Source organism: Prosopis cineraria, unplaced genomic scaffold (genome assembly GCF_029017545.1).
Source record: "Prosopis cineraria cultivar Desert tree isolate PC_DT_omini unplaced genomic scaffold, ASM2901754v1 PC12, whole genome shotgun sequence".
Lineage (NCBI taxonomy): Eukaryota > Viridiplantae > Streptophyta > Magnoliopsida > Fabales > Fabaceae > Prosopis > Prosopis cineraria.
In genome coordinates this window covers 420,681-435,708 of record NW_026555343.1, presented here as the reverse complement: position 1 = coordinate 435,708, position 15,028 = coordinate 420,681, and the positions used below count along the sequence as shown (strand labels likewise).

Sequence of the window (15,028 nt, the reverse complement as noted above, 5' to 3'; positions counted from 1 at the left end):
GTAACCACAACAACTTACAGTTTTGTCCGGGCCCCTTGAGTTGTACGCTTAACTCGCTGTTCAATAAAAATAAAAGAAAAAGATTCAAAGAATGTAGAGGCACAGAGGGCGTTATCCGTTGGTTCCTCAAAATAAAACTGACGATACGATGTCGTAAAGGGATCTGTTTGTTACCGTTGGGAAAGGGCATCTGGGGTCCCAACTCATTGCTCTTTTCCCATTTTCTCTCCAACGGCTCCTATTTCCTCCTCTCGCGGAGCCAAAGCCCAAAACGATTAACTTCATGCGTGATGTGCTAAAAACCAAGGCCATTCAAGTAACTTCCCCCTCCAATCTTCCTCTCCTCTCTCTTCACACCTTTTCTTTCCTTCTCCTCTGGCATAGCTCAGATAAGACCAGTGAGCCTTTGCGTGCTTCATCACCTAACATACGCTGCCACATCCTTTGTTTCTCGTTTCTCAATTTCTGGAAGTGATGGGATTTTATCTTCTGAGGCGTTGAATTGAATCCAAGCTTTTCTATTTGGCGCGAGGATGGAAGCAGACAGCTCCGATTTGGGTTCTGAAACGGTCCCAGACGTACCGCCTTCGCTGAAGGAGGGGCGCATTTTGAGAGTGCAGATTGATACTTCTGCTCCGTTTGAATCCGTGAAAGAGGCCGTGACCCGATTTGAGGGTCTTGGCTTCTGGAAATCCACCCGCGATAATCTGTCCACTCTTGATGTAACTCTCTCTCTCTCTTACAGGCTTCGCCTTTGATATTTATGGTTTCTGATTCTTTTTATAATACCTTCTCACTTGCTACAACTTACAATAGGACAAATTTTATTATTTTTTGTCTCATCTGGAATAAAAAAAATAAAGCCTTTAAGATTTCCTGTCAAAAAGAAAGAATTGGTCAGTGAATGTTGGTCTCTCGCAATGTGCGCTTATTACGACTCTATTATGCTCAAAGTTTTGTAGATAATGTTTGCTTATTCTCTCCCGCTTTTCTTTTCTGTTTTTTTTTTTTTTTTGGGTCTGTTCTTTTTGTGCTGAATGGTGTTTAGTGACAGCTTTTGTGATATTTCAGTCCAACGGTAATTTACTATTACCAATTATCAATTCCTGTAATTTGTCACTCCCATTATCATGACTAATAGACAGGTTCGGATCTGAAAAACTATAGTGATGAATTCTATGTACATGAGAGCGTCCTTGTATAGAGAGATCTGCATTTATTTTTATTTTTTTGTGTTTTCCTTTTAGATAAGTCTTTACTAATTTCAATATTCTTCACTTCAGTACTGAACAAATTTTTTTAGTGAAAGGAAATACGTATCCGAAATCTAATCTAAAGCATAATAATCGAGAATGGTAACGAAATCTTCCAAATTTTTTTCCCAATCTCTCTGAACATTGTTGACACCAAAACGCAACAGTTGACTGTGAAAACAACAAAGGCTTAATTTTTACTGTGTATGCCCTGAATTTCTAGGTATTTCGGGCAGTCCTGAGGCATGAATATATTTTGTATGTTAGTATTCTGTTTTCCTAGCTACAGCTACATCAATGGCCTTCTGTATGAATTATGAATTGGTTAAGATCTTGATTACTGTGTATTATTTTTAGCAGCAGGAAACACCAGAGCATGACGCTGGAAAACTAGAGGAGGAGGCAACAGTATTGGAGAAAGAACTGATCCTGAAAGAAAAGGAAACTCTGGATGTCTTGAAAGAACTTGAAAGCACCAAAAGGCTCGTTGAGGATTTAAAGTCAAAGCTGCAGAAGGAAGAATGTGAAGCCAATTTGAGGAGCAAAGAAGATAAGGAGAACCAAGTGAATCAATTGGACACGTTGAACCATGGCTTTAGTCCCTACCCTTCATCTAAACCAGGTCTGATATTGATGGAGCTGAAGCAGGCCAAGCTGAACTTAACCAAAACTACAAATGATATAGCCGATGTACGAGCTTCTGTTATATCGCTTAATAAGAAGCTAGAGAAGGAAAGAGCCTCACTCGAGAGAACTCGTGAGAGGTTAACTCACAATTCTTCAAAATTATCTTCTTTTGAGGAAGAGTTGAGCCAGACAAGACTACGACTTCAAGTTGCAAAAGATGATCCTTCAGAAATCACAAAAGAGCTTCACAGGTTGTGTTCTGAGGCAGAACATTTCAAAAGAATGGGAGAAGCTGCAAAATCAGAAGTCTTGTGGACAATGTCTGAGATTGAAAGGACAAAAAGCATGATAAGAACCGCTGAATTAAGGTTGATTGCTGCTAGGAAGATGAAGGAAGCTGCTAGAGCTGCAGAATCTGCTTCGTTAGCAGAAATTAATGTACTATCTAATAATCTCAAGGGCCCTTCTGAAGTGGTAACTCTTTCATTTGAAGAGTATAATGCTCTAACATCTAAAGCTCTGGAAGCAGAGGAAAACTCGAAAAGAAGAGTTACAGATGCCATGCTTCAAGCTGATGAAGCGAATTTATCAAAAATGGAGATCCTGAAAAGGTGGAGGAGGCTGCAAAAGAAGTTCAAACCTGCAAGAAAGATTTAGACGAAGCCATGGAGAGAGTAGAGGCTGCAACCAAAGGGAAGCTAGCAGTTGAAGAGGCCTTAAGGAAGGGTCACGAAAGAAGGCCTTCTGTTGTACGTTACCCGGCAAAGTTCAAAAATTCTCACCCTTCATCTCATCATCAAAGAGGTTCTCTGTTAGTTGGTGTAAATGGACTGGAACTGGAGGGTGATAAAGCCAAACCGGATGTTCCAAAGCCAATTTTATCAATAGGAGAAATACTGAGCAGGAAGCTGCTTCTTTCACAAGAGTTTGAAGCAGGATCACTAGGTCACATGCTTGGAAAACAAAAGGATGATTCATACTTCAGTAAGCAGTTTTGTGCAAAGAGAAAGAAATTCGGGCTTGCTAGATTGTCACATCTGTTGGGAAATAAACAGAAGAAAAAGAAGCCAACTCTGAATTTGAGGTGATATCGTTGAAACTTAAATTGCAGCTTTTATCGAGTCCACATAGTTGTGCCTGCTTGGCTAGTATCTTAATTGTTTGTTGTTTGTCAATTATTTGGTTGAAGTCGGGGTTTATGTAATAACTAATTAAAAGATGTCGAACTAGTTGTTGATATGATTGGTATGAATTAACTTATTATAAGCTATGTTGAGGTGTGAGTGGAGATGAGTTGACATGAGAGTAACACATTCCATAAAATTAGTTTTTAATAACTATAAAACTTGAATATTAAGATTTTAAATTAACATGTGATATTATTTTGCTATTCATCGTCTACTTGTTCTCTTCTATTTTTGAGTGTTTTTTACGTCTTTAATACGAACTAGCCTTGATTATAGAAATATAAACTTGATATTTGTAATGTTTTATAGTAACACAAAAATTGTACCATCTGTTTAGTTTTAATTCACAATGCACTTGAAAATAATTCTATTATAATAAAATAGTTGTTTAGGTCCATGCTATTTTTCTTTTTTTTTCTTTTTTTTTTGGCTAATAGAGATATAAATTTTATAATAGCTAAAATGATATGCAATTATGGTACTTCAATTTTTCTTTTTCTTTTTTCGTTAATGATTATCTCAAACCCTAAATTATTGGACAAATAACATTCTAGACCTTAAATTCTTAAAAATGTGCAAAAACTTCTTTAAACTTCTAAATTCTGAGCACCCGAAATCCTATCATTGATTTAAAGAAAATGATTGTTATTTTTAAAGGTTATAAGATGAGTATCATATTAACGTACTACTGAGCTCCACAATTACAAAAGCACAACCATTTTCTTCAACTTAACAATAAGATTTTAGATACTCAAAATATAGAAGTTGAAGGGAATTTTTATATATTTCAAAAATTCACTATCTAGGATGCTATTCATATAATAGTTTAGAATTTATAATACTTATTAACCTTTATTTTTTCAACATAAAAGCCAAAAATTTTACTTTTCTAAGCATACATGGCCTTGATAGTGGATACTTTAAAGAGCACTTCATAATTACAGAACTAAATTTATTTTATGTGCAATGTATAGGATATCTTAATATTTAAAAGATAAAAAAATATAAATATAAAATTCAAAAAGATTATTTATTTTTGTTATGTAAATTCAAATTTAAATAACGGTTTATTTTATTTTAAAATTTGTGATGCTCATGCATATTAAAAATATAAATAATAAATTATTTTGTTTAAAAATGTGTTATTTTTCTGTGAATTTAAATCTAAGTAATAATTTTTATTTTGCAATGTATTACTCTTATACAAATTAAATAAATAAAAATAATTTTTAAATAATTTTTTTGCCAAGAGCTTGGTGATGCCATCATTTATACAAAGTCAAGGCATAACTAAAATATAAACAATTTTTTAAAATGTAACATGTATTATAATGAACCATGTATTATAGTTTTTTCTGGTAAAGAATCATATACTATAATTTTTGTCATAAAAATATTTATAAATTATAATTATAATAAAAAATAGATAAAAATTATTTTTTTTCATGAAATAATGTTTTTAAATTAAGAAAATAAAATAATCCAAATTTTAGTACTATTTATCAAGCATATTCATGCCTATGAAAAGAAAAACAATGATTAAAAGAAGTTTATGAGGTGTGCAATAGAAAATAAGTTTTTATTTACTCTTTTCGTTTAAAAATATAAGTTATTTTAAACTAAATTTTATTTTTCAATAAAATAATTATTTACTTTCAAACTAACCCTATCTTTTTATATTTATCCCTATTAAATATTTTACAATAAATATAGGGCACTTTTGAGAAAAGAGTAATGATTACACCTCAAAAAATTAAAAATACTTTACATTTTTAACATTCAACTCCTAAAAAAATATATTATATTTTTTAATGGAGGGAATATCATTTTTACACATAATCCAATTTTAATTTGTAATGTCATTACATGTCTTATGCCGATCATTTTCACTATAGCTTGTAATATACTGCCTATTTTTAACTATAGCTCCCACACATTTATTTAATACAGTTCTCACATGATCTTTCATATATAAAAACTAAACAAATAAATATTAATATATAATTTTTTAAAAATAAATATCAAATTACTAAAGATCCAATTGTAGATCTAACTTACTTTACAAGTAGAAAAAATGATAATAAAATCCTTTTAAATTATATAAATAATAACTTAATTTTTAAAAATATTATAATTACATTGAAGTCTCTGGAGCCTTTTGTCAATAAATTTTAAATTAAAAAGATTATTTTATCCTTATTAATAAGTTATAATTTTTTATTTAATTTTTGATATTCTTTAAATAAAAGTTATTATTTCTTAAACAAAAGTTGTGATTGGAGTTTTTATTTTGAAAACTTATTTTTCAATAGTAAAAATTATACTTTGTAATTTTTTGTTCAACTCTTATGATTTACAGAACAAAAATTATTATTTCTTAAATAAAAATTATGATTAATTCTTATTATTTTTAATAAAAGTAAAATAATATTTTTATTTTAAAATTTATTAACATAAAAATTCTTAAAAATTTTGGTGAAATAGAGATCATGTTGTCATTTATATAATTTGAAAGATTTTATTATCATTTTCCCTTACAATTATATAAGATTTTATGTCTTTTATTAGAAAATCTAATTGCATACTTTTGAAATTTTATTAATTAATGTATATATTTTGAAAATAAGATATACACCCTCTATTTAAAAATATAAGGTATTTTTTGAGGAGTTGAATGTTAAAAAATATAAAATATTTTTAATTTTTTGAGGTGTAATATTATTTTTTTAAAAAGGTGTCTATACTAACAATGACTTTATATTTATTATACAGTGTTTAATAGGGGTAAATATAGAAATATAAAGTTATTTTAAAAGTAGGTAATTACTCTATTGGGGTGAGATTAGATTAAAAAAGCCTTATATTTTTTAACAGAGGAAGTAATTAATTTAGAATTATTCTCTATTTTATGAATAATAATTTTTATTTTGAAAAAGAACATAAATTTAAATCCAATTTATTAGTATATTTTAACAGTTTTTAACAAAAAAATTACATTTAACATGAATCTTACACATTCAAACCAAAGTAATCTTAAAAAAAAAACACGAAAACTACTTTTTGGCCAAACCGAATTTCTACAATATTTTGCTAGAACTTTTTTTAGCTGAATCAAGGTTGTTAAACTCATGAATTTAATTAAACTCATAATAGGAATGTAAATTCATAAAAATTTACCTCTTTTAACAAATAACTATTAAAATATGATTGTAATTTAATTTAAATATATTTAAAATATAAATTGTTAAAATTAAAGCCATATACATTGATAAATTATCATATACAAGACATAAAAATTTTAAAATAGGGGAATTTATGTTTGGTATTTTTATTTTCTTTTTTATTAATATCAATTTTTTCATTTCAAGTTTTTTTTTTGAACCAAATCTTAAAATTTTTATAAACTGAATTCTTTATAGTATATACTTAAATTACTCACATAAAAAAAATTGATAAGCTTAACAAGTTTAACTAAATTTACATCTAGTTTGAGTTTATAAATTAGTTGACATAATTTTGTAAATTAAAAATATAAAAATGGTAAACTTGAAGGTAAACTCACAAGTTTAATCGAGTTTATATTTAGTCTAAATTTATGAGTGAATTGACACGATCTTATAAATTAAAAACGTAAAAATATTAAACTCATAAAGTACCTTGAGAGTTCAACAACTATGAGCTGGATCATGTTATTTATAGTGTGAGTTATGAAGAATATAACTCTCTCCCATTTTAATATTTGTTAAATGAAATTTAATTAATTTGGAATTTATATTTTATACTGATATTGATTTAATTTGATTTGATTTTGCTGGGAAAATTTAGCAAGTTATGATAGAGTCGGTAATTTGGATATAGCCCGAACCCGCCCAAAAAATTTAGGACTAAACTCAAAAAAAATATTATTTTTTTATTGTTCGGGCCTATTCGAGATGCCTGAATAGGCCCGAGAAAATTTAGGCCAAGCTCGATCATGTTCGGGCTTAGCCTGAATACACGAATAAAAAAATAAATTTTTAAAAAAATATATAAAATATGATAAATATTAATTAATTTTTTAAGTTTTATATTATTTTATACCAAAATATTATATGTATAAGTGTTTTAATGTAGTTATTTTTTAAAAAAATTAAAAATAGTTATATTTCATATTTTTATTATTTTTAATCAATAAAATATCTCAAAATAATATTTAAAATATATTTTAATATTGATTGTAATATTTTAAGACCCAATTTTTGTTAAAAAAAATTTTGAATCCTATAAATCATTTGTATATAAAAAATAATTTTATATTTTTTATAAATTAACATAATTAATTTTAAAGTAAAAATAAAATTAAAATAATTTTAAAAATAAAATTTAGGTATGTACGAATTTTCAACTCTACTACTAGATAAACATAATAAATAGAATAATATTCTTGAATAATTACTTAATTATTGTCTATGCTAGATTTGGTTAAAAATTAAGATTAAATTAGAGTAAAAATCTCTTTTATGTAAGAGTTAAATAATATAAAAAGTTAAAGAAAAATAATTTAAAAAAATATTTTATTCATAATTAAATAATTTTTTTATATAATATAATGATGGTAAATTTTTTTATATTCATAAAAATGAAAAGTATAATTTACCTAAAAGTTATTAAAAACTTTGAACTAATCGGGATAATAATTTTAAGTTAGTAGTCTAATTGTGATTGAATTAAAATCAACTTAATCATAATTAAAATAATATAATTTAATTAAAATGTATAAAAATATTTATATATAACTATGATAAGAGTAATATTTAAACAACTAAAACATTAATTTATAAGTAAAGAAAACATTCATGAATAAATTATACATAATACAACAAAATAATAACAGAGTTACTTAAATACAAAGTTGATAAATTATTTTTTATTTTATTCTTTTAAAATTAAGATAATATTTTACGCCTACTAAAATTATTTAAAAATTAAAATTAATTTAAAAATAAAAAAAATATTTTTAAAAAATTTTGAATATTTGAACGTCTAAAATCTGAAGTTGTTAGTGTGCATCTGCGCTCTCGATCCAAGCCCGGCAGCGACTAATAATAGAATCAAACAACCGTGACGTGCCTTCTTCCCCACTCCAACCCAATCGAGGGCTCCTTCGTCTCCATTCCCCTGCCTGCTCCTCTCCTTCCTGGACCTTAAATCCCCGAAAGGTAATCTTTTCCTCTTCTCCTTCCATTGATTTCCTCCAAATACTGCGAAAACATATCCATTTTGTCTCTTATATCGCCGTTCTAATTTATTTGTCGACCCAAAAAAAAAAAAAAAACAAAGCTTCTTCCCGCTCCTCCTCCCCGCCTCACGCGTTATGCTTTACTGCGGTTTGTCTTCTCCTTTTTTTTTTTTGCCTCATGATCCCCTTCTACCGGAGATAACAAATACTTCTCTTGTTGATACTACAAGAACAGAAATTTCTGTTTCTTGGTTGAGTTTCTACGTTTCTGAACTGAAAGTATCATTGAGCTACCTCTAACTTGTTTTTAGTGGATCTGCTAGTGTCAGAATAACATAGTTTCATTGTTCTCAGGCAATCTTGAACTGACTTTATTTTGGGTAAGCTCACAAAGAGATAGGTTTTAGGATGCTATCTTGAACTCGATGCTTTTTGCAGTTTTACCAGTTCTCTTTGTTCACCTTTGAGGGTTGAATTTGAGGTATTTTCACTATCTGGAGCAAGGGGTATTAGAGTATAAGAGAGAAGATGGACATTTTCTCTCTTGCGTGTCTTCTTTTCCTCCTTCACCAGTCAATTTCACCATGCATGCAATGCAAATAAATTTTCCGGCTGATCCAGCTGGCACCTTCATTTCTTATTTGCTTCCAGGCATGATTGTCTTTACTCTTCCAGTTTCTTGCACAGTTCAATGTGTACACCAACACTATATTTTCACAAATCTCTTAAATAATGTTTAATTATTAACTTTGTTCTATCAAATTGGCTCACTAAATCTTGATACGTTTTACTCAGTTCTTAGGTATCAAAGTACATTACAATTCACTAAATGCATCATGCATCCTAGAAATATATGAACACTGATCCTTCTTCTTCTTCTTTGTTGCTGATAATCAGTGTATTCCCCCCCCTTTTTTTGGTCCAACAATAATTTTCCTTTATTTATAGCTTTACCCCAATCGTTTTATAGGTTTTTTAAAATAAAAGCAACATGGAGGAGGGAACAGGACTCTTATTTCTCATTATGTTGAGTGCTGCTTGGGCTTGTGATTCAAGAGAATTGGCTAATCGTGATCTTTGGAGAAATAACACAGCAAAATCTGACTATTCTGGTAACATTATCAGGTCTTATCATTCTCATCTTCATTTTAATTATACTGCCTGAGGAGATGGATAGAGTGATAGCAGGCGTGTCTTCCCTTTCTTTTTCACTATCTAATTAATTTTCTTGGGTAAAACAGAAAAATTTAAGTAATGAATGATTATTAATCTGAAATATTACCCACCAATATAGGATAATTTCAACGAAACTGATGCCAATTAGCTGATAGTTTATAGTTATTGACATATGGCTTTGTAGCAGGATAATCTGAAATAAGACAAGTGGCCAAAGGATGGGATGGACTGTAGTCCAACCAATAAAACTTATAACACAAACCTCCTCATATGAGTCATCTGGGATTGGCCGAAAGATGATCTAAGACCATCTAAATTCTATTGACATTGAATAGTTCTAGTCGTGACATGATCTTTGCTAGTCATATTTTTAGTGGTGTTCAGCCTTCACCTTAACAAGTGAGGCAGAGTGCACATGTGGTTTGACTTAAAAGCAATTGCAGATCTATGCAATTTTTGCATGCAGCAATTGCATGTTGTTTATAGTTTGGTACATGATTGTGACATAAGTGATTTATCCTGTCTACATTGAAAAATGCAGAACTAAACAAGAAACAAGATGTCTGTGCACTTTGTGAGGAATATTCTGCCAAGGCCCTTGATTTCCTGACTAAAAACAAGACACAGGATGAGATCATTGATATCCTTTACCACATATGTCACAAGCTGCACTCTTTGGAGCAGCAGGTTGGTCACCTTTTCTTGGATATGTCATTTTTTTGTTTGATGCTGAAGTTTTAGTTTTTTTTTTTTTTAAGATAAAATTTTGATGATGAAGTTGTTCACAGCTGTTGCAAATCTAGTTATAATTTCTGGGTATGCTCTTTTGATGTTCTGCCAACATGCCGTTCGCTCCCATGAAGGATGGATGGGCTTTAAACGTTATAATTTTACATACGGAACGTTTCATATACAGAATAACATAGCCCAACTTATGTTCAACCATACATTGTACTGATGTGCATTTTGGAACAACCTTGTTATATAAGAGAATATTACTGTCAGCCCTAGAGGATTCTAGGGGATGAATGGATAAACGAATAGGAGTTCTCAGGCTTTACGTTTACTCGTCTGTTTCTTCTGCTTTTGTACAGTGCTTGAGTTGGGTGGACCATTATGCTCCCCATTTTTTCTTAGAACTAGCTTCAATTCAACCTAGAGAACTTTGTAAGAAGGTCAGTCTATGTCATCAAATTGCAAAGATTTCGTCACAAGTCCAAGAAGATAGCTGTGGGTTTTGCAGAGATGCTGTTTCAGAATTATTGGTCAAGTTGAAAGATCCTGACACTGAGGTTAGTATGACCTCTACTGGATATCATTATGTTATGTCAAATAAGCTACTAACAAATTTAGTTTCAATTGTCAGCTTGATATAATCGAGACGTTATTGAGGGTGTGCAATTCCATGGAGAAGTATGCACATAAGGTAAGAAAAATCTGACAAATTCCCCATTATCCTTTTTATCTTGCATTCATTGAAACTCATATTTTTATGCGGTTAAATAAATTGTCATGGTTGGACCCTTAGTTCCTAACCAGTTTTCATACAATGAAAATGTTATATGCATCAGGCAAGTGTAATAGAGTGTGCCCTTAACTTCGTTTCAGGAGGAAACCTAGCCAGACAAAGCCTAAAAATACCTCCTGACTTGATATGTAAAACAAATGGAGTGCACAATTTTCCCAACTAAGTTTACCTGTTTCATCAATTGACTTTTTTTTTCCCCTAATGGTGGTCCAAATATATTACAGTGCAAGAGGCTGGTTTTCGAGTATGGACCTATGATGCTTGTCAAAGCAGAGAAGATCCTGGAAAGAACTGATATATGCACTGCATTACATGCTTGCAAAGCTTTCACAGTTGATACCGAAGCCGCAGACATGAAAGAAATTCCCTTGCTTTCCGACTCTTAATTATGAAAGTAAAAGAAGTTTCCTTGAAAGGAAATAGATACTACCATCACTCTGTAAAGTTACAAGCAGTATCAGAATTACGCTTTACTCCTGTGGCAGCTGTATCTATGTCGGAAGTTAAACCGCTTGTACCCACTTCATGTGCTTCTTGTACAATATCTTCTAGTACTTGTTGAAGTATCGACCTAATATAATAATACAAGTATTTCGTCATTCTGAGAGCACGATAGTTGTCTCAGAACCAACTCTACATAAAGAGCGCAATATGAGATCAGAGAAAATAAAATGGAGAATAACAAAGTACTTTTAAAAATATCAATTAATTCAAGTTAAGTTTTAAATATCAAACTTTAGAAATGTACAACTTAATTTATCACTTTTACAACTATATTGTGATGAATTTATAATTAATTTTTAAAATTTTAATGTGGTTGAAAAATAAAAAAATGTTTTCTCAATAAAATTTAAAATACAAGTTATAAATCTATTACAATGAAGTTGAAAATTGAGTTATAAATTTTTAAAATTTGATATTTAAAACCTAACTTGAATGAATGAATTTTTTTAAAATCTCTCTATTATTTTTCCAAAATAAAATAAAGCAAAAGGCCTTAAATGCAGATTTTGATTTATATATTACAACTGTTGATTATGTTTTCTTGGCTGCAGGAAGCATATAAATTACGTGGTTAATCTAGTTGATAGAATAATAGTGGGGGTACTCAACTAACTTCTTAACAAAGTATAGGGGTTAGGAACATTATAAATTAATTTCATGTTGATGAACCAAGACTTCGATTTATTGTTGGTTTTGTTGTGCCAGACCACTTTAACGACGTTTTTGAACGCGAAAATGTCATTTCATACATGCGAAAATCCTAAGACTAAGAAACAATTCAAAAAAATTACTGCTTCGCATGTTAATTCGGGTGGTAAAAATTGGATTCCGTGAGGTTGATCTGTAACGGTTCAGAAGCTCTCTGTGAGATCAATTATTGGTAGGAGAAATTTCGGTAACATAAAATTTATGTATTATATAAAATTAATGACAACAATCACCAATCCGACCTTAGCTCAGTTGGTAGAGCGGAGGACTGTAGTTGAAATGATAGCAGACATCCTTAGGTCGCTGGTTCGAATCCGGCAGGTCGGACCTTTTTTTTTTTTTCCCTTTTTTTCAAAGTCATCTAACAGTTCACATTGGACAGCCACAACAAAATATTTCGCGCTCTGAAACTTTTTATTTGATGGGGAACAATATTTGTTTCCAATAATTTAAAGTTTGATTCTGCTTATATGTAAAACCTTTGATTATTAAAATGGCTTGAAAACAAAATCTCAACATGCCCCATTCATACCATGCATTGTATTAAACATGAGTGGTGATTATATATAGGGGCGGCGGAGAGAGTATATTTTAATACATTTTAATTTATTTCACTTATATGAAAAATAAATAAATTATAAATGAGACTTATCACTGTCGGCAGTTTTAGTTTGCTTAATTATTAAACTTCTTCCGCTTTACATAGTCCAGATTTGAGAAGAATTATATTGCAGTTTTTTTTTTAATTATTTTCAATATCAATACGGAAATTAAACAATTCCAAACACGCCACTCGACCATGTTTGTAGAGAGGCGTTAACCAAAAACAAGGGGGGAGTCATGAGATTCTCACAGAGACGAATCTCATTTCTCATTCCTTGTAAGGCCAAAATCATGGATGAGACTGTCATTGGCGAGCATGAACTCTGTCATTGGCGTGCTGCAATTTCAGCTGCAAATTGAGGCATAATTGTTGTTTTATCAATCAAGGTATTTACCATGGAAATAAAGCCCGTTGTATATAAATTCCGTCCGTGTCGCGCAGGATGAATGGAGCTAGTTAATGCATGGCAGAAGAATGAAGATGGATGTTGTTAATGCATATTAAAAGTGAGGAGGCTAGGGCCAGAGTGCCAAGGGCAAATGAATGAGGGTGGGATATGGATACAACATTGAATTGTACGAGCTGTGCGGGCATACGTTGTCATCATACTCAAGCAGCCTCAGCATAGCTTTGCCAGATATGTAAGAATGGCGCCGTAAGAACAAAATTTAATAAGATGGAAGAAAACTTTAGAAATTGTAGAATTAGTGAAGGACGCCAGCACCATAGATTAAAGCTAAGTGGGTTTGGCAGCAAGCATGTGCTTTAAGCAGAAGCAATGATAAGCGGACGTTAGGTGGGTGATATGATATATATATATATATATATATAAGTCAAAAATGAGACGAGAGGGTGGTTTCTTAGACAATAAGATGCTGATTCCAATTCCGGATTCACTAATAAGGCCCAATTGACAGCTGCCATTCCTTCCCACTCAAACTAATTCTCATTATCTTACTTTTTACTGTGCTGATCAACTCTAATTAAACTTGATTTCCCTCGCTTTCTCAATTGGTTTGGTACTACGTACAAGCTCTTTGTCAAACTTCAGAATATATGAATGAAGCTCACATAGAGGAACAACCACACACCCTAACAAATACAAAAATCAATGTGCAATGATAAATGGGATGGTCAGCCTCACCCAAATAAGAAATCACAAATTATAAAAGCATTAATAATTTCAAGTTAATATTTAGACAGTATCTAAACAAATTATAAAACGCCCTTCAATTAAAATTCTCTCATCAACTAATCAAGCATTTTTCTGCAGAGAAATGAACAATTGAGCTGAAATGGACATTCAATACATACACACATACATACATATAAAATTTATAGCCACCATTAATAGTGGGACTCGTTTTTCAAACCCAGAATAATTTTTATTCCAAACTAAGCTTCTATACATTTTTAAATAGAATGAAATTTTATATTATCTAAAAAAAATAAAATTGAAGAGCAGATGATTCAAGGCGTTATAAGAAAATGTGGCGAATATAACAGAGAGCATACAGTCAACCAGCGTAAAGGTGCCAATGTGAAAGCCTGAATGAAATATTATTTCATCACCAGATATGTTGTTTGTTCGGATCACTACTTATTCTGCGACTGCATGTGCCTATCGTTTTAGTGGTATTTTCAGTTTAACACGGAATCGTGATCCTGCGTCTACTTAAGATGCTCTTATTGCCTGTGTCCCATTATAAGGCAATGCTCTAATCAAACTCAAATTAACTACTCATATTTCAGAACTAGCAATTTTTCCTGTACTTCGAGATTCGAGTGGCGTCCGCATTCGGCATCAAATGTTCATCAGAGTCAGAAGCAATCATCATCCTCTATTTCAGCCTAAATTGATCCCTCTCATTCATTTAAATTATTTTTAAATATTTTTAATATTATATTTATTAAAATAACAAATTTAAAAAATTTTAATATTAAATCTGACCTATTTATAATACATTTAAATGGTTAATTTGTAAAATTTATAAATTTATAATATTAAATTATATTATCTAAATTATATATGAACTATCCAGAGTCCATTTGGATAGTCAAATTTTAAAATTATAAAAAAAATTTAATATTAAATTAAACTGCTAGATTAAATATGTACTAATTATATTGGTGTAATGAACAGGTTTATTAAAATTTTAAAATTTTTTATATTTTTTAGATTAATAAATATAATATTAAAAATATTTAAAATTAATTCAAATG

The 15,028-nt window shown here is 30.3% G+C and overlaps 2 protein-coding genes and 1 non-coding gene across 4 annotated transcripts; all 3 read left to right on the top strand.

Annotated features, from left to right (window-relative positions):
• Positions 1 to 301: 301 nt before the first annotated feature.
• Positions 302 to 3,150, top strand: LOC129288543 (WEB family protein At2g38370-like). Of its 2 annotated transcripts, none has more exons than XM_054925171.1 (2): positions 302 to 722; positions 1,614 to 3,150. In XM_054925171.1, exons 1-2 carry the CDS (start codon positions 534 to 536, stop codon positions 2,535 to 2,537), a joined length of 1,113 nt encoding a protein of 370 aa, XP_054781146.1. In that variant the 5' UTR covers positions 302 to 533; the 3' UTR covers positions 2,538 to 3,150. The 2 variants fall into 2 exon arrangements, with proteins under 2 accessions (XP_054781146.1, XP_054781145.1); XM_054925170.1 differs by having other exon boundaries at positions 1,611 to 3,150.
• A 4,968-nt stretch (positions 3,151 to 8,118) lies between these two features.
• Positions 8,119 to 11,588, top strand: LOC129288807 (uncharacterized). The gene is made up of 6 exons (XM_054925558.1): positions 8,119 to 8,265; positions 9,256 to 9,397; positions 10,003 to 10,148; positions 10,556 to 10,753; positions 10,828 to 10,887; positions 11,214 to 11,588. Exons 2-6 carry the CDS (start codon positions 9,277 to 9,279, stop codon positions 11,373 to 11,375), a joined length of 687 nt encoding a protein of 228 aa, XP_054781533.1. The 5' UTR covers positions 8,119 to 8,265; positions 9,256 to 9,276; the 3' UTR covers positions 11,376 to 11,588.
• Positions 11,589 to 12,438: 850 nt separating this feature from the next.
• On the top strand, positions 12,439 to 12,528 carry TRNAY-GUA (transfer RNA tyrosine (anticodon GUA)). The gene is given in 2 exon segments: positions 12,439 to 12,475; positions 12,493 to 12,528. It is a non-coding gene; the product is annotated as a tRNA-Tyr (tRNA).
• Positions 12,529 to 15,028: the final 2,500 nt, after the last annotated feature.